Source organism: Megalobrama amblycephala, linkage group LG4, assembly GCF_018812025.1.
Source record: "Megalobrama amblycephala isolate DHTTF-2021 linkage group LG4, ASM1881202v1, whole genome shotgun sequence".
NCBI classification, from domain to species: Eukaryota; Metazoa; Chordata; class Actinopteri; order Cypriniformes; family Xenocyprididae; genus Megalobrama; species Megalobrama amblycephala.
The window spans coordinates 4,739,559-4,760,195 of record NC_063047.1 but is presented as its reverse complement, the minus strand read 5'-3'; the positions used below and the strand labels follow the sequence as shown (position 1 = coordinate 4,760,195).

Below are 20,637 nucleotides of genomic sequence, written 5' to 3'. Positions count from 1 at the left end.
ATTGGGAAACTAGGTGCTTAATTGATGCGATCAGATTGACACAAGTATGTTTACACGTATATCAAATTTCACTCAATAACCCACACAACTACAGAATAAAGGCAAGGTAATGTGAGTGTTGAATATATTAAGTCTGACAGTGCAAAGATATGAATAATCACAGATAAAATTGGAACAAGTGAATAATGGACACACCTACACACATTCACATGCACACAGTCACAAATAAAAGAATCACATTCATAAATCCATTTCTAATACAAAAATGGCAAACATATGCATACGTGTGTGTTTGACATATTTAAACGCCTATCTTGTGCGTCACAGCTTTTGTTTAGCAAGGTGTGTTTTTTAGATGCCAAAAAATGAGCAATAAAAAACAAGTCCTTCCATTTAAGAAAAAAAAAAAAAAAACTGCTGTAATTATTTAAGGAATTTAAATCACACTGAGAAATTCTCTTCATGTTTATTAATCTGAACTCAAAGGATTTTAGGTGTTTGAGGGGTACATTTAAACCTAGTTTGGAATTAAAGGCTTAATTTTTGAATAGCATACTAGCATACTTTAATTGCATATAATTGCATATTTTTACACTTATAAGCATTGTTTGTCTTGAATATGTTGTACTGTTTTTCATAATGATTTCTGGTATACTACAAAGAGTAGCAGAGAATTTTTATTTCAGCTCCCATATTAACAGGTTATGGTATTATATACATCTGCATAAGCAGCACAGTATATTGAGTACACAGTAGAGATTCAACATTAAACCTATTTTTGCTGCACATACTGGCTCCAGCAGAAAAAATGGCAAAAAAAAGCATACGTTTGTGTTTTACATATTTAAATACCTATCTTGTACGTCACAGCTTTTATTTAGCAAGGTGTGTTTTTTAGATGCCAAAAAATGAGCAATAAAAAACAAGTCCTTCCATTTAAGAAAAAAAAAAACCCCTGTAATTATTTAAGGAATTTAAATCAGACTGAGAAATTCTCTTCATGTTTATTCATCTGAACTCAAAGGATTTTAGGAGTTTGCGAAGTACATTTAAACCTAGTTTGAAATTAAAGGCTTAATTTTTGAATAGCATACTACTCTTACTGTTTCTGCTATATATGGCAGTATGCTAGCATACAAGAAATAGTAAGAGCGTGTTAGTATGCTGTTCTGAATTCAACCACAGTCCCGTCACATCAAACCTGTCTCCAACTGATTATACTTAATGCTGATCAGCTGAGTGAAGGTGATAACTAGGAATACCCTAAACACTGTTGTGTCTAGTGAGCTGGCAGTCAGTCATATATTAGGAAACCTGTGAGATTCACTAATTAGAACTGTAGGAAACAAACACCAGTTTAAGCACATATACTAATCTGTATGTATTTAGCCATAGGAAAGAGTTAGCATTAGCATCATACACAGCTAAAGAGAGGACAACAAAACCATATTTATTTACAGGACCAGTGAACTCCACTGATTTGGCTAGATTTCCTTCTATCAGTCTTTCTTCTCCCAGTTTCTCATGGCCCTGAAGCTGAAACGAAGGCGAGAATTAAGCACGCTGAGGACAGCGGAGAGCCGAGCACGTTGGAGATTGACCATCATAACTGTGTGCTGTGTGCTAGTCATACTGGCAGCTTTGATAGTGGGGTTGTACTTTAGTAAGAATCTATTGCCATGCCATTCTACTTTCTGTTATCTTTCCTTTTTCCCCTGTTGTAATGCTTATCACTTTGACTGCTAAATCTAAAACTGCCATGCAAATAACAAAAATTCCCTCTGTTTGTTGTTTATCTCTACACCTTCCAGTCATTAGGATGGTGAACACCAAGTTTTTCTTCTGCTCTGGTTCACTGAGGTTCATTTCAATAGAGAAGGCATGTGATGGCAAGGCTGACTGTGCAGGAAACGAAGATGAGGTTGCATGTATATCCAAACTGCGGACCAATGAAACATATCCAGGTGATTATGCACACATACATTTTTCTTAGTGAGAAAATTGTCTTCATGGAGCCATAGATAAAGAACTTTTATTTTCACACCACTTTTGTGAGATTTTTACTGTTCAGTTTAGTATACTAGAGGTGCATTTGTAGAAGAACATGTGATTCATCTATTTTTACCTATGTAGTGAGGCTGATGGGGGACAGACTGGTCCTGCAGGTGTTCATTAATGAGGGTGGATGGAGAACAGTGTGTGCTGATAACTGGAGGACAAAGCACACACGCTTAACCTGTCAACAACTGGGCTATACAGCGTAAGCAGAGCACAGACATGGCACAGTCGTTGATAACCAATGATCAGTATTAAATTAAGCTGCTCAAAAATACTTGCCTATCGTTTGCAGCACACTTTCAGAAACCTTTCACCTTCCCCAGCTCCACCTGTATAGATGTTACGAGGTGATTTGTGTATGCTTGTACAGCAGAAGCATGTTGTGTGTATTGGCATGGCAAGTTCCGTACTTGTTCTGCAACTATAATCAACAGCAGCAGCAATAACTGCAGCAGCATAACAGATTTATTCTGCCAAGACCAAATACATCAACATTGTCATATTCATACCATGCCAAACTCTCAGAGTTGTCATGATAGAACTAAGAAATCTCATCACCTTCCCATTAAGTGCAGTATAAAGCCGTGCTTTCGTAATATTATTCAAGAAATATTTCACTACGTTACAGGAGTCCACGAAGTACACGAGTCCCGGTGAAGAGTCTGCTCTTTAACCCTCACAATGCATTTGCTACTGTCAGCAATGACTCAACAAACTCTGACATCCAGAGTTTCCTTTCAGTCAGGTGAGATACACTGGGTAAAGTAATTTGTGATAATTCTATGTGCATATCACATGTCATTTACATATAGAAATAATTATGCTCTCTCTCACAGTGATAATTGTTCCTTCGGCTCAGTGGTGTCTGTGTCCTGCTCAGGTATGACTGACAGAGAGTTAGAGAGAGAGCGTGTGTATGGATCAGGTTTTGTGTACTATAGGGTTGGGCAAAATTCAGAATATTAAAAATGAGCTGGAATATGGCCACAGCACACAGGAAGTTAAACAGGAATGACAGGAATTGGAATTTACTGAATTACAAAAGCAAATTGCAACAAAAAAACTACATTCTGGGAAATGCATGTTCAACCCTGGTCCATAAATCTATCATAAATCTGTATATAAAGCTTATAAAATGTAACTTTTTTTCAAACTTTGAAACAAGACGCCCAACATTCAAAGTTTTTGACAGACTTTCCTTTGACAAATGTTTTATTTCAAATAATGTTTAATTGTACTTCAAAATTGAATGTCAATTTTAGCTCAAGCTTTCTTTTTCAATTTAAAACTCAGGCATTAGTAAGCATAGGCTACTAATATCATTTGTGCATGTGTCTTATTTTATGTCTCTGCTGTTCTTATGCAGACTGTGGGGAGGTGGTGGGAGAGGACCGTATTGTCGGTGGGGAGGACACAGCGATCGAACACTGGCCATGGCAGGTTAGTCTTCAATGGAACCACCAGCACGTGTGTGGAGGAGCGTTACTGTCCACGCACTGGATTATTTCAGCTGCTCACTGTTTCACAAGGTGAGTCATTTTAATGTGTCCTAGGACAGAATTTCAGTCAGCATTTTGACTTTCAGTTAACTGTTTTTTTTCATTTAAACCACTCTGTTGACTGGCAATGTCTTAAATGGGTAAACCTAAAACAGTTGCTTTTGGATAAAATCTTCTCTTTACAATAATAGAACACATTTTTACCCTTTTAAATTTACGACTATGGGTCAGTTGGTCCACTTGGATGTTATTTTTTTTTTTGTCTTGCTGTCTCTCTCACACAAACTCTCAGCCGGACACGAGATCTAAGTCGATGGACTGTGGTGTTGGGTCAGACCCAAAATACAGCATCCAGGGGTGTCAGTGTAGAGATGGTTGTTGTCCACAGGGACTACAGCCGCTTGAGCAATGACTTTGACATCGCCATGCTAAAACTCACCTGGCCTGTCACAATCGGGGGTACTGTACTTCATCCATTCTGGTGACCTACTCTCTTATGTTATACACTCTTATATTACTCTCTAAAGGGACATTCCAAATTGCTCAAGCTCCATTTAAGCATCTGTAAGTAGGAAAAAAAATACATGTGAACCATAACATTTGACACAAGTTTGATGCAAAAAAAATGAAAGGAACACTTATAGTAGTTTATTTTTAACTTGATTCCTTTGAGAAGCCTTACTCATTTCTCTAGCTTACTATACTTTCCTATACTTTATACTTTTACATTGTCAGTGGTTGGTAAAGTCAGAGTAGTTTGTGATGTCCATCATAGGAAAAATGGCACAAATGTCATATAGCGTGTTCTCTATCTACCCTTAGAATCGGTCTTGCCCGTTTGTTTACCCCCACACCAGCTGTCTGTGAAGGACATGCTTGTGGTGACTGGGTGGGGATTGCTAAAAGAGAAAGGTAAGAGGGAAAGGGGTTTGTTGCCACTTAATGGATAAATGGTACCTCTAAGGCAGGACTGTGACCTTCTACCTATTTCAAATCACCTCTTGTTCTGTTTCTCCCACACCCTCTATATTGTTTTGTCTCTGGCATTTCCTCATTCTCATTTTCCACAGGCGAGCTGCCCTCAGTGCTGCAGAAAGCTTCACTGCCACTGATTGACAGGTCAGAGTGTTCCAAACCCTCTGTTTATGGTTCCGCCATTACTCCCAGAATGCTTTGTGCTGGATTTTTAGAAGGAAATATAGATGCGTGTCAGGTAACAACAAATGAAAAATCAAATATACAGTGGGCTACCTTTTTAAAAGATGTATCTATGTCATATTGTCTATGTATCCAGACAATGTAAGCAATTTCAAAATGGAATTCATGTTCAAGACAAGTATTCACTCTTTTTCAGGGGGACAGTGGGGGTCCGCTTGTGTACCTTTCATCTCGCTGGCACTTATTGGGCGTAGTGAGCTGGGGTGTGGGCTGTGCACGGGAGGGAAAACCTGGAGTTTACACTGATGTTAGACAACTTCTTGACTGGATCTACACTATAATGGAGGTATGTGTCACAGGATTGTGCAAATGAATATTTATAAAGTATAAATCTAATTCAAGATCAACTGTCACGTTTTAGAGACATCCATGAGGAGGTGAACCATGAATGAATAACTTCATGCTTTCGTGACACAAAGGAGAAAACGCATCATCTCAGCGTGTCGATACAGAAATCGGTGTTTGTGAATATAAGTATTCAATTTTATAATTTGATGTTCAATTTGACATAAGTACTATGTCGAAACATCATGCTTTTTTTTTATTCACACTGTATAAAGCTATTAAAGTACTGTATGTTTTAATTTTTTTTCTAACCAAAAGCATGTAGAAAGCAAAAAATAAATAATAAAGCTTGATGCATTTACCAATCCATCACATTTATTTTATCCAAAACATTTTATTTTAGTAGCTTCTTATAATAAAGAAATATAATATGCATGACTGTCCAGTCCCGTGGGGAATAACAGGCCTGCACGCTGGCTTGATGAAACAATGGGACCAAGAATTCTGTGTTATGAGGTGAATGGAGCATCTATGATACAGCATATGTTTTACATTCAGTTTTGGCAGGGACTGATGTCAAACAATGTCTGTCTGTGTCGAACTGAAATTGAGAATAGGGATTGCAAATTCGCAAATTGCTCACTCCTGAGGCCTCTATTCCCCTTGGTCTTACATTAGTGTTAGCAGCCTGGTTTAGCTTAGCGTTTATAAAGCATCTGAATGTTTCTGATCCAGCTTTGCAAAAACATAGCTGCAGTGGCAATCCGATGCTTTAACATTTGTACGGTTTGCACACAAATTACTGTAACAGTTTACAGTTGTAGTATGTTCACAATACAGAATTTGTAAATCGAAGTAGAATTTTGTTCAGAAGCAACTGGTTTGGGTTTACCCATTTAATACATTTCACCAGTCATTTTAAATTATTTAAATGATTAACTAAAAATAAGCAATCAAACTTTTAATGTTTCTCCCACATCCTCTATATCGCTTTGTCTCTGGCATTTTCTTATGATTTTCCACATGGTGAGCTGCAGAAAGCTTTACAGAAGCTGTTTTAGAATCACAGTTTGTGTGAACAGACACACTGAACACAAATATATGGATGTTGGTTTTGGCTACATGAAATGGGTGCTTGTGAAATTTGATTCAAACTCCAATACAAAAACATGACACACAATACAGTTTCACTTCAACAAAATCATTTCAAAAACAAAATCACAAAATTATGGTCGAAACTTCTGATTGATGTAATAGCCTGATCACAATTAGGCTTGGCGGACATCATGACCTGACAAATAATAGCTAATCCAAACAAAACTGATATGCTGTGCATTAATTAATTAAAAGCCCTAAGATCTTAAAGCCCAATATCAAGCAGAATAACTCTTTCACTGAACAACCAGAGAAAACACTGACTGTTCCAAAATCTTAAAATTATTAAATGCATAAATATTAAATTCAAGTTTAGCACAATAATATGGTAAAAAATATTTCTTAATAAGAGGTAGTACAAGTGCTTTGAAAATTTATGAATGTACCTTCTCAATATGTCTCCTATTAAATGAAGCTAAAGAGCCCTCTGAATGTGTATTGCTTTACTAACTTGTGTGCCAAGATTAAAAAAACAAACAAACAAACAAAAAAAACTGAGGATCAAGATTTAAATAAAAGACAGTGTATGCCAGAAGTTATCCACTCAAAGCACAACTGACTCAAGTGTTGTTGAAAGTTGAGTCCTAACTTAACCACAGAAGTTATGGTTACATTCAAGTGAATCTTTAACCAACAGAATTCCAATAATTTAAATTACACCACTACAATTTCAAATAAATACATTTAAAAAAAAAAATACTATAAAGAAAATGATTTCTATTTTCATAGACAATTTAAACATTTAGTGATATTACAGAGGGGTATGAGAGGAGAGCTCTGGATATACAACCTACATTGCTATGTTTTTGTCAGGTCCAAATTCAGTATAAATTTACCAGATTTCTCAGCCTGATTTTGCGCTCTATAGTTCTAATAAATCTACAAGAAATATATAAACGGTTACAACCTCTGACTGTTTATCTGGAGTTAACTCCTTTTGGCATCACCCAGGATTCACAGTAAAATTCCTCAATAATTGCAAAATCCAAAGACCTGTAAAATTCTTTCAAGTATTCAGTAATAATGGTTGTACCTATAGGCAGAGCTCTCGTAGGTAGATCAGTAGATTTGTTTCATTATCCGTTACTTTTTATTACCAACTTGCTTAATTTTCATTTCACTAAATATAAAATGTAACTAAAAGAGGTAACATCTTTTTTGTATGACAGGATAATTTGCTCTCTGTCTTTTAGAGGTGACATTTTTTTATTTATTAATTCTCAATCATTTCACTTCTAATCAAATGAACAGACCTCACCTCACCAGACTTGCTTGACGTCAGTCCCTTTTCTGGTCTCCACTGAATTCCCTGAATCCTTCAAGTGAAAGTTTGAAATGCTTATTAGCTAAACTTCTGAAAACCTGTGATACCTATATCCAGTCATGTCTTGGTAAATCTATATTTACATCATGTATACTATCATTTAGTTATTGTTCTACATGACTGTATGACAATGAGTTTATTGCCTTTAAATATTGCATTTTCATGATGTCGTAGGGTGAGTTGCATGATTTACAGGTCACAGTATGTCTGTTTGCATTGGAAGGTTATATTTATATTTTTCCTTTTTGGTATTCATATTTTGTTTAGCATGGAAATTCACCAAGCTATATTCAGTTTCAAAGCTGATGCTAATTCTGTTCAGTATGTGACAATTTGTTTCAATATTTCAATAAAAAAGCATTACATATAATGTTTCTACTGTTATAGTCAGCCATATATCCCTAAAACTTCTGGCCATTTAACATGCTATAATGCATTGAAAATTATCTGAAGCAGCATTTTCAGTGTTTCATTCAGGGTTTTCTCTAAGGGGATATTGATTTCTACAGATTGTCAAGTATCATTCATTAGCTTGTATTTACTAACTGTTTGGCTTTTGTAATTTTGCAGCGTTTTCTATTTCTTTTTTCTTTTTTTTTTCTTTTTTCTTTTTTTTTGCATCATAATGTTCTGCATTGATTTAGTTGTCCTCGCCAAAAGGTGGCGAGAGAAGCATTAACAGGCACCTGTGTTTTATTTTCAAGCAAAAACGGTAATGAGTTTTATGTTGAACTGGACTCAAGACTGTTACAATAAGGCCTATTTTCTCCCTTCATGCTTATTATAATCAGAGTTCTGCTGATTTATTATTATTTGTTTTTACTCTATTCAGAAGTACTGCATTAAAACGTGCAGTTTTTTTAATCCACTCTGAGAGTCTGTCTCTGTCAGTGAAACAGCACAAATCACTAGTGTCCTCTTAACAACTTGCCCTAAAATTGTTGCATAATTGATCTTTCTACAACAGATATATTTAGGCTGATGGCCATTTGACAAACAATACTACATTTGTATTTACACAAGGACTCACAATAAAAATCCATAGACCTTTGCCCGAAACTTGTGCTAAACAAAACTTAATCCCCAAACAGTATTCTACTACAAGCTCTGAACTAAAGTTCAGAAGTGTTCTCACCTGTACTCATTTCTCAACTATTTTAGTCAGGCACCTACACGTGAGGCTAAGGGCCCTTCACAGTTTTACAGTCCAGTCCAATGATCTAAATGATTAGCACATTATCCCTGTCTTAAGCATTGTCTGAAGAAAATATTTATTTTTTCTATCATAAGAATAAATATAGCCCACAGATTCGGTGTGGGTCAATAAACTAAAGTGCATGAGGCTGCATGTGGTGCATATTTAAATGCATATATAAATGTAAATATATGCAGAAATACATAATGCCCCTCTTTTCATTCATATCTGTGTTTACGAGTCAACCAAATGTTTAAAATGAGCCATGTGAATATCATCCATGGATATATTATGAATGAAAATCTTTCAAATTAGTTTAATACTATCATTGCTCTCTGTGATTAAAACAGAAGCATAGCACTTGTAAACACATATGTGAATGAACAGAGAGGGCACAGCATGATGGCTGATCCATGTTTTCAAGTGCATGTGTGACTGTGTTTGGATGCACGCTGTCATGCTTTCTTTGGTGTAGATTTGGAGCCCGACAGACCGTTCTCCGTGTTATCAATCCCTGAGGAGGTGACAAGGCACTCCTTACTGAAAAAGACAAAGAAAGAAACAAGCAGAATGAGAGGGAGATCATGCATAGATAATATATTTTATACAGAATACTAATTAGCAATATTATAATATATTATATCCATTTTTTTTTGTAATTCATGATTACCAGTAATTTACCTTTTTTATTTAAAATAGAGTTTTTATATTTTTTGCATTCTCACTTTTTGCTTATTTGGCACAAACATTTTCAATAACATGGTCAAAATCTGGTAAATGTCATACTTAAAAGGGCATAGGAATGTAACATGAACTCACTTTTTTTCATCAATCTTTGCGAGAACAAACAGAGTGAAGTTCTTTATCAGCATGAAGGCCATTAAAAAAGCGATGAATCCACCAACACAGGAGGCAATGATAATGGTGAGCGTGTTATCAATCACCTTTACTGAGAGAGGGGTAGCCAGAGAATAAGACAAAAAAGAGAACACAAGAAAAGAAGCAAAGCTATTTTAATAATGTCCTTGAAATGTAACGTTCATATATCATTGATTCTCTCTCTGTAACTCCCTCTCTCCCCACCCCACTACACTTACATTCCTCTACTACGGTTAGGGTGAAAAAGGCAGTGTGATTCTTGCCCTTCTCTTTGGGATTTTTGCCAAAGCAGTTGTAGACACCTGCGTCCTCGAATGTTATGTTCCAAAGCAGGATAGAGATGTTGTTTTCTTTACTGGAGCCAACATACTCCACCCTTTCGCGGTAGATGTTCACCTTATTTGGCTCCACGTGATCCGTTGGAATCACAGAATCAGCCACCTGATTGGAAAACAGAACTCTTTAGTTATAAACGTTGAAATGAGCATATGTGAAGTTACACTTACACATTTAAACTTAGACTGGCTCAAACGCTGTATTTTGCCTTTGACACTGTCAGTTCTACTGCAGTGCCAATTTATATCTTAAATTGTAACTCTGTTTTACAATATCCTTAACTTTGGTAGAACTCCATCATTTTACAGCTAGAGAATGCACAGATGCTTTGAAGACTCAGAGGCCTTTATCCATACACAGGCTATAATCTTTGTTGCCATCTTATACACTTGCAATGTGCCACACAGAATTTGCCACTGAGAAACATCAAGTCAACTGAATGATTTCTAAGAACTGCTCCAATTCCACCTCAAGTGTCCTTGAAGGCATTCAAAACCAGCTCAAGATGAAGTGAGGCATATTCTATTTATATTTCCATCCAATCAATGTTAGGCTTAGCCTACATCAGCAACAGTAACTCATTTTAAAATAATATTTTGGATGGTTGTTAGAAGTAAACAGAAGTTGGATACAGCGTGAAAAGTGCTATGATGATTTATAAGAGAATAGTACGGTTAGATATGTAAATAATGCACATTGAGCTGGTCATTATCGCGAAAATAAACCCTGAGAAGGTGATTCGGATGCGTGAAAGGGTTTATTGTATCCATCTTATAGCCTACGACTGCTTACCAAATAAATGAACCTTGATATGAAATATTGGATCTGAGTTTAAATTATTTTATAATTCTACCTACATTTGATTATCTTAAAAAAAAATCCATTACGATATATTAAACAATCGGTTGCAGCAAGACGAACACGGTAACAATATCATCAACAGTAATATTAATAGCCTACTGAAGTCCTTTGAGATCTTTTTCAGTTCAATCGATTACTGAGACGCAAGATGGCGCCAGCTGCGTTTGTATGAACGCGACGCGAGGCCGCGGTGTGATAAGATGTCAGACCGCTGGATGGCGCGAACATACGACCTGTGCAAAGGAGTTCACGTGATCAGTGTCACAAATTTGTTAATTTGACAAGTGAGCAAAAATACTGCAGGTAGCCTACTTTTTTTGTAAATCTTTTTTTAGGTTTAAAATTAGATTACATTTTCAATGGGTCTCTAAACTCCCGATAAAGTTTGTTGTTAGTAGCCTAAGCCTAATATTGTAATCATGTTTGTGTGGCAATATGTTTTCTATTATATCTATTTTGTTCTATTCTATGCCAATTATTTGCAAGTGCCTGATTTTATGCTATACATTAACAGTTGAAGAGTATTACAGTAGCCTATCTATCCCATGATTACTTAACTAAATATATGTTACCTTCTGCATGGTGCCATTATCATTGAACTCCCATTTGAAGTAGAGGTTAGTGATCCCAATACAGCTGGCATAGGTGCAGGGCAGAAGGACTGTGCTGCCATTCACTGCTTCCAAAAACGGGATCTTACCAGTAGACATCTCTAGAGCATGAACGCAACACACTCCTCAAACAGGAAGAGAAAGCAGACAAAGACGGAAATTTAAATGAAATGTTCCTAGTTGTGTTGTCACAGTGTCACTAAAACCATAAGAAAGAGAAGCAACTCTATTTAGTAAAGGTCAGTTAATGACAAACTGACGTGCAGTGATGCAAATACAGTATGTAAACGCATGCAACCATTCTTTCTCACACAAAAGTAATTCTTTCATAGAACTGATGTTTTTTTCCCTCATGGATCATAAGATCATCTCACAGGAGGTTTGACCCGACGACCTTCAAGTTACCAGCCCGCAATGTTTATGCCACACTGCACTATTTTTCCTGCTGGATACTGCATGATGTGCTGCCAGCCTTTGAAGTATATACAGTTGTGGTCAGAATTATTGGCACCCTTGGTGAATATGATCAAAGATGACTATAAAAATAAATCTGCATTGTTTATCCTTTTGATCTTTAATTCATAAAATTAGCAAAAATCTAACCTTTCACTGAAGGAAAAGAATTGAAAGTGGGGGTAAAAATCACATTGTGAAATAAATGTTTTTCTCCAAAACACGTTGGCCACAATTATTGGCACCCCTAGAATTTTTTGAATAAAATATCTCTGAAGTATATTCCCATTCATATTTACATTTTTTTTAGCACACCAGGGTGATCATGAACATGAAATTGTCCAACCATGACTTCCTGTTCCACAGGAGTATAAACATGAGGAAACACGAAGGCCAAATTCCCATAATCATTCATCACAATGAGTAAAACCAAAGAATATAGTTCTGATGTGCAGCAAAAGATTGTTGAGCTTCACAAAATAGAAAGTGGCTGTAAGAAAAAAGCGTTCAAAATCCGGGTAATAATTAAGAAGTTCCAATTAACTAAAGATGTTACAAATCTGCCTGGAAGAGGACGTGTGTCTAAATCATCCTAATGCGCAGTGAGGAGGAAAGTTTGAGTGGACAAAGACTCTCCAAGGATCACAGCTGGAGAATTGCAGAGATTAGTCGAGTCTTGAGTCTCAGAAAGCCTAAAAAAAAAAGAAAATTATCAAACAGCACCCCACAAGTTGTTTGGGAGGGTTTCAAGAAAAATCCTCTGCTCTCATCCAGAAACAATCTCCAGCATATTCAGGTGTCAGACATGACTGGAACTTCAAATGGGAGCTACTTCTATGGTCATATGAAACTAAAAAAAAGAGCTTTTTGGCAGCAAAGCCACCAGATGGGTTTGGTGCACACGTGGATAAAAAGTACCCCATGTCCACGGTTAAATATACTGCTGGATCTTTAATGTTGTGGGTCTATTTTTCTGCTGGAGGTCCTGGACATCTTGTTCAGATACATGGTATCATGGATTCTATCAAATACCAACAGATAAAAAAATCAAAACCTGACCGCTTCTGCTAGAAATCTAATAATGGGCCGCCAATAATTGTTAATTAGGTTATAATAATTCTGACCACAACTGTATGTATTGACTTTTTTGTGGTTTGCTCAGTCATTATCTCAGCACCTAGGCATAATAAAATAAACAAATCATGCATAAAACATCCTGTGTCTATATAGTGTCAGTGATTGAATATGATTAAACCTCTCAATGAGGATGCTCTATGAACTGATCTATTTTTGATTGTGGTTTAGAGTTTAGAAAGTGTCTACCAAAAGCATGAATAATCTGTACACAATTAAATATATGTGATAAAAATACAACTAAAAACATCAATAGTAATAATAGTAAAATGAATACTAATAATAAACTAATGAATACTAATTAATAAACAATATTAATAAAGAAAATAAATTATAATATTTTATGTGCACAAACATCTACAGTACTAGGCTGCAGATAAAGAGATGTCCTTCACATAACAAGCACAGTTGGACAGTTCTGTAAGGTGTTTTCTACTATTCAGAACACAGCTGATAATGGACTTTGAATATGTCAGCGCATGGTTTAGCAAGGTTCATATAACAGCTGTCACATTTCAGATGTGGTTCTACAGAGACACTGTTTCATGTGCATAGCAGTTTCTTATCTATTTTTAACTTTTTTCTTCTTGGTGTTTACTATAACTCTTTAATTGAAACATTAATTAATGCGTGTTTTCTTGTTTCATTGTGAGGATCATTTATTAATCAGTTTGTTGATATGCATGGTACATACACTGTATACGTTTGAATGTAATTTTGCAAGCTAACAGTGAAACTGTGTGTCTGTATATTGAAAATCTATTTACATAAAATATAATGCATATAACTGTAATTATAAATATATTTTACATACTGTATGTTCTGTTTCAGAAGAGCAGTAAGCAGGCTGTGGTAACCTTACATACACACCTGGGCTTCTCTGACGTCAAGTGTCCAGAAGTTTGCTTGGCACGCAATGTGAAAAAGTGAACACGAGCCGGTGTGAGAGTGCTGAGTTTACACAGCTGTGTAACTCTTCAGGAGAGGTTACATGACCAGTGAAGAGGTCCTACCAAATCAACTGTACCCTTTCATGAGAGATATTTTAAACCAGGACACGAGTGATCTCGGAAACACTGTGTACTCAGTGTTGATTTATCAACATGTTTGTCATCATGTTCTCTGTAAGAGACATTGTGCTTCCGTTCAGGGCTTGACATTAACACCCGCAGTGGCGTGTAAGGCAGTCACTCCTACTAGCCACTTTGGTGGGTTGAAAAATTAGGTCATGACAAATGGTTTTAAGCCAGTTATTTATATCTTTTGCTGTAGTGTGTCAGTAGGTGAAGTAAATATCAGTTTACATATCCAAACATTAATTTTGCCATTAATTGTAATAATCCAGTGAGATTTTTGAACACACAAGGAGTTTGACAAAAGCCGGTGCTCCACACTGAGATCTGATCTCACCATCATCAAATCGGTCTGTGATTACATGAAGAAACGGATGAAACTGAGATACAGTAAATCCAGAAGAACTGTTGCCGTGCCTCCAAGATGCTTGAAGAAACCAACCTTTGCTTTTGCACAGTACTGTAGATATTTTTAATATTATCTCATAATTTGGCAGCAGGATGCTATATTAGGTTGCTGTCACTTTAAGAACTGCTGCACTGATCCAATATACTGTTACACATAAGTTTTCTTTCTCCACTGTTTACGTTCACCTAAAGTTAAAACAAAACTGACTGTGTTTACGTGAATACTCGCCAAAACCGGCATTCTGACATTATTTTGTGTGTATTTGACTATTTGAAAAATAACTCAATTTAGTACTGTGAGGCAGCTTTATGTACGCACATTTGGGTGTAAGCAAAAAATCTGTGGGAATGAGTAAAATATGAACAATACACGCAATCCCACGCTGAGATTTAAGCCCTGTAACACCAACAATATATTTCTGGAGCAAATGAAACGAGTGAGTGAGGGGAGGCGGGTTTGTGTGTCAACTCACTGTCAGAGAAATGAGAGCGCGGAAACCGCAGCTGGTATTGTGTATCTATTCTGTGGAAAATTAATATTGGAAGCGTTTCAGATATTTCAGTTATCAGTATTGAAAAATCAATATTTTTGACAACAGTTTATTATTTATGATGCCCTTTTGAAAGACTACAATTGAAAAACGTAAAGACTACAATTTAAAAGCCTACAATTGAAAAATGAAAAATAAAAAGTGGCTGGTGAGCAAAAAAGTTCATGCCAAGCCCTGCTTCCATTACAGAAGCGTAGCCTGCTGCTTTACAAGAAAATGTTTATTGCACAAAAGTTGATGAGCAAAGTCTCATGAGACTTAATTTTTATCAGTAATGTATTTTCCACGATACAAGAGAAATAAATAAGTAATTTACAGTAAAATATAGAGCTACAAATTGAATATGGATAACATAGCCCAGAAACTATATGATGAAAAATATTTGAAAGAGATTTAAGCAAAGAGACGTTTGTCTCAAACAGTCATGATTTCCAGACATAGGTGATTCTAGACCCTATTTAAGGGGGTCTTCCGTCCCTTGTATTTCATCACAGCTCCTTTAAACTCTGTGATTAACTCAGCAGCAGTTAAGATCTGTGATACTCCCCTGAAGCTACTGTAAGTCAAGCATTAGTCTGTTGTGGTCCAAAGTATGTTCTCTAGAGCAGCACAGGACTTCCCGTACACAGCTCTTGAAAGCATAATTCATACACATAAGTCACTCATTCACAAACAATATACGACAAACTAAATTTGCAACCTGACAACCTAAAATCAAGAAATATCCTTGAGAGTCATTTCGTATTATATTTAAATTCAAATGCAGCTTAATTTGTGATACACAAGTCTTACCAAGGCCAAATTTAATGATAAAGTACATATTCATTTGCTTAATGAAATAAAGTGGTGTTAACATTCTAACATGCTGAGAAAGAAAGTATTTAATCAGATATAAAAGGACATGAGGGCGAGTCTGACCACAATTTCCTGTGAGTAGTTCCGTTCTGAGTAAATTTGTCTCAGAAATTTGAGCTGCTAATCTAATGCTGGCTTTACACACACTGCAATGCAAAATATGGGGCTGGATCTGTGTCTGTCTGTTTAGGACATTAAAGAGCTGCATAGAGTTTGCTAGCTTACTGTTTTCAGTATGAATTACTGTTCTTGTCAGTGAGAGTATGCGGTTTTATCCTCAGTGCTGTATAAATGTCCTCGTTGTGCATTAAAATTGTGTAATGCACACATAGCCGTAGATTATCCCATGTAGTCTGTTGAATTTTTAGGGCCCAAGCGAAAATTCGCGCAGGGCCCTCTTGTTCTTCTAAGGATTATTATTATTTTTTTTTTTTTTTTTTTTTTATTTTTTTTCCGTCTTCCGGGGCTTTTTGGGGGCCTTAACATGCTCAAAAACTCTTGAAAATTGGCACACACATTGGAATCCGCGGCCATTAGGACGCCGGAGAGGCTGGTACCCGGGCGTGGCAGGGGGGCTCGACAGCGCCCCCTTGAAAAAAGTCTGAAAATTTGGTCCATATATTAAACACGCTTGCACGTATTAGTATGAAACTCAGTACACATATAGACCTCATCGGGCCGAACAACTTTCGTGCTCTAAGTTAAACACCACGCCAACAGGAAGTCAGCTATTAAGGGTTGTTTGAAAAACGCATGCTCTGGAATTTGATATACTCCTCCTAGACGATTAATCCGATCGCCACCAAACTCGGTCAGCATGAAGTCAAGACACTGATGATTAAAAATTGCCAGGGGATTTTTGATATCTCGAACGGTTTGGCCGTGGCGAGGCAACGAATTTATGGCGAGAAAAAGGAAACAGGAAATGTGTTATAACGTCTGCATACATATATTGATCTTTATGAAACTTCACGAGTGTGTTCGTTATAGGAGTCTGATCACATGGATGTGACTATTGTGAGTCAAAGTTATAGCGCCACCAACTGGCAGCAGGAAGTGTATCACTTTTTGAAATGTTTTGAGATCACCCTCTTATTTTTACCTGATTTGCTTCAAACTTCATCAGTGTAATGTCAATACACAGCAGATGTAGACCTATGACAGGATTTTTGATATTTGAAATATTGTTGCCATGGCAACAGGTCAAACTGTAATAATATTCTTGAGTGTTTTTGAGGCTCTTAACATGCTTCAAATTGCATGAAACTCGACACACACATCAATATTGTCAACCAGTAGACATGGACAAAGCCATAGAAATGGGCGTGGTGGAGGGGCTCAGTAGCGCCACCTTTTGACAAAAGTGGGGGGGTTAGTTTTTCCTACAATCACCAAACTCGGTACACATATTGTTCTCATCAAGCCGGACAATTTTCTAATTTACATTCATTAGCTCCGACCAACAGGAAGTCAGCTATTTTGGTTTGAATGTTAATTTTTTGAAAAAACAGGCTATGAATTTTATACTACTGCTCCTACAGGGTTTATCCAATTTACACCAAACTTTTTTTAACTTGTTGCTAACACATTGAAGTTGTTTAATTGCAAACGGATTTTGGATATCTCAAACGGTTTGGCCGTGGCGAGGCAACGAATTTATGGCAAGAAAAGGGAAACAAAGTGTTATAACTTCTGCATACATTAATTGATTTTGATGAAACTTCGGCTTAGTCTTCGTTGTACAAGGCTGATCACATGGATGTGACTATTGTGATTCAAAGTAATAGCGCCACCAACTGGAAGCAGAAAATGTGTCACTTTCAGCATACATTGAGATCACCCTCTTATTTTTACCTGATTTGCTTCAAAATTCATCAGAATAATGTTAAAACTTGGCACATGTAATCCTTTGAAAATGGGCAGGGAGGAGGGGCTCTATAGTGGCACCTTGTAGTGCAGTAAATGTGGAGTGAATTTGACATAGTCCTTTGATGTTTAACCGTTTTAAGTGCCTATTGCCCGCTGTGCACAGTTGCCCTGAAGCCACCGGGGTGGCGGTGCCACCGGGCTTGGGCCCGCCATCGCTGCTCGCAGCTATATTTAAAGTTTATTTTCCTAAATCAAAAACCATAACTAAACATAATAGTTGCCAACAGCATGTTTTCAATATAAGGAAGGGGAGGAGAGTCTTACCAGTGATAAGCGTGAGCAGAAGACAGGAAGTGATTCTTTCAGGGGGTGTGCTTCCTCCCCCTCTCAGATGCCCTCTGCTCTGTGTTTCCATCCTACACTTCACTTTCTTCTCCCTTCTTTTTGTCACGTCTACCAGCCTTCCTCAGCAGTTCACGTCAAGTTTCCTCAGTTTCCCAGAAGTCTTGGATCCTCAAGATGCTGTCTGGGTGGCAAAGACTCCCGTCCGCTTCTCAGCAGTTGCGCACTTGATCAATCTGCACTCACAGTTCCTAACATCAAATGTAAGTTTCCCCCAGTCAAAGGCCTGTCCAGGTCTCAGAGATCTGGAAGCTCAAGATTCTACCCAGCTGGGAAGATGAAGTTTCTAGAACTCCATCTGGCTCAGTTTTTTGGTTGTTCGGTTGCCCTCTGACCTGTGAAAAAGGGACGTTTTGAACAGGAGAGCAAAAAGACTCATTACATACATACAAATGCTCCACAAATTCCTGTATATATAAAAAAAAAAAAAATTATTCCACTTTAACTATAAACCTATCTGTTATAATCAAGAGAGATCAGCTGACAGAATCCAGTTAAGCTATTAAAGCAATTTAAGTTGGTTTGAATAAAAGTGTCTACAGCATATTCAAATTAATAAATATATACATCATTAAATATATTAATAAAACATAAAACAGGAACAAAATAATAATATCAATAAAAACAAAATATTTATTGTACAATTAATATTTTTATTTATTAATATATAAAAATACTAATGAAATGTATCTATTACCGTTTTTCTTTTAATAATATAATTTATTAAATATATTTCTAAATTTGGTCCAATTTGATCCAAACTGACGATATAATAATAATATATATAATCATCCCAATATATAATATAGTAATTATAATAATAGACATGTAGATTTGTTAATATTAATAAAAATAATTCTACACATACACACACACATTTTATATATATATATATATATATATATATATATATATATATATATATATATATATATATATATATATATATATATATATATATATATATATACACACACAAACATTTTCAGCTGAAAAACCAACCAAAATGTGTGCAAATGACTCAAGAGCTGTGTTTGTGTTTAGTTGAGTCAGCATGTGTGTGTGTGTGTGTCTGCGCCGTACCTCTGTTGAGCAGGTAAATCTGTGTGTCCTGTTCGGAGAAGCAGAGGGCATCAGTCCACAGAATATGCTGCACACAAATCCGCAGTGCTTTGGTCCCAATACTGCTCAGACACGCACACAAACACCCTCTGACACTCACAGATACACACACTCTCACTGTCGCACCTTGTGAGAGACACACATGCAGTCCAGCCGGTAAAACTGAACTGAAGAGCATTGAAGCACTGGAGGTCTGAGGAGAACTGCAGCTAGTCTGTTCAACAGAAACAGCCCCCCCCCCACCTTCCCCCACCCTGTATGAAAAATCAGCTAAAATCTGGCTCACACTCAACTTTTCCCCTCCTTGGCTGACTGCCTGTCCCTCCCATCCTTCCTTTCCCCCCTCCTCTCTCTCTCTCTCTCTGAGCTGTAAATGTGGGTTCAGGTTGTTAGGCAGTGATATTTGGGGTCCGGAGTCTCTTCTGCATTGCAGTTTTTTAGAGAGGCAACAGGGAGGACAGCTCCAGAAAGAAACATGAGGGGTCCTCCAGCACCACAACTGCTGTGATACACATCAATTAACACTGAAAGAGTGACGAGAGTTGGTTTGACCCCTATTAACTAGAGTGACATGCGTCACTTTCTCACCATGTGGAAGAAAAATGAATGAATATGAGTAGGCTGCACATGCATGAGTGTGCGTGTGTGTGTGCCTGCAAAGTGACTGTGACTTTGAATATGTGTCAATGTCTCACTCTCTCTTCAAATCCATGATAGATTAGCAGAATTGAGTTTCCTATGACTCTGCATTTCTCAACCCCACCCCCTCTGGTATTGATAATAGGCTGCACCAGCAGTGTCAGGTTTTCCTGGATCAGGGCAATTGTTATCTGAAACCCAGAGAATGTCTGTACTTGGGCATGTGTGTGGCTCCTAGTAATCTATGGAACCTGTGTACTGTATATGCAGAATGGGTGTGAAGAGAAAGATGCATTTGTATTTACTGATGAATCTGCCCTCTAATGTGGAAGTCATTTTTGGTTATTCTAAAAGGATTTATTTAAGCAGTTATTTAAATACTGAGAAACATCATGCTGTCAGCATATTCCATTAACAAATGAAACAAAAAAATGAAAAACAACACAATAGACAAAGGTACGTAACTAACTATGTGGAGCGTATCTGGGTCAAAGACTGGGAGAAGTGGCCAGAAATTAATTCTGGTACAAGAAAAGGGTGAATAAGAAAAGAAAAGTGAGAGGGAGTGGGGAGAATCTGCCTGGTCCGGAGGGAAAAAGTACGATGCAGTAGAAACTGCTTGAGTTTTGTCTTGTGACTCCTTTTCTCTTTACCTTATCATATCTAGCTCTGAGCTCACTGCAGATACTGCTCTGCTTGAAAGTCATCTA

The 20,637-nt window shown here is 36.9% G+C and overlaps 2 protein-coding genes across 2 annotated transcripts; one reads left to right on the top strand and one right to left on the bottom strand.

The window, feature by feature from the left end:
• The first annotated feature begins 1,256 nt into the window (after window positions 1-1,256).
• tmprss4b (transmembrane serine protease 4b) lies at window positions 1,257-5,429 on the top strand. The gene is made up of 11 exons (XM_048186898.1): window positions 1,257-1,663; window positions 1,812-1,964; window positions 2,134-2,260; window positions 2,687-2,803; window positions 2,895-2,938; window positions 3,425-3,587; window positions 3,850-4,016; window positions 4,380-4,469; window positions 4,628-4,770; window positions 4,912-5,061; window positions 5,137-5,429. The coding sequence occupies exons 1-11, from the start codon at window positions 1,525-1,527 to the stop codon at window positions 5,146-5,148; spliced, it is 1,305 nt and encodes a 434-aa protein (XP_048042855.1). The 5' UTR covers window positions 1,257-1,524; the 3' UTR covers window positions 5,149-5,429.
• A 577-nt stretch (window positions 5,430-6,006) lies between these two features.
• Window positions 6,007-19,506, bottom strand: scn4bb (sodium channel, voltage-gated, type IV, beta b). The gene is made up of 6 exons (XM_048186899.1): window positions 19,250-19,506; window positions 18,089-18,501; window positions 11,383-11,546; window positions 9,832-10,054; window positions 9,554-9,683; window positions 6,007-9,274 (listed from the first exon to the last, which is right to left on the bottom strand). Exons 2-6 carry the CDS (start codon window positions 18,177-18,179, stop codon window positions 9,190-9,192), a joined length of 693 nt encoding a protein of 230 aa, XP_048042856.1. The 5' UTR covers window positions 18,180-18,501; window positions 19,250-19,506; the 3' UTR covers window positions 6,007-9,189.
• Window positions 19,507-20,637: the final 1,131 nt, after the last annotated feature.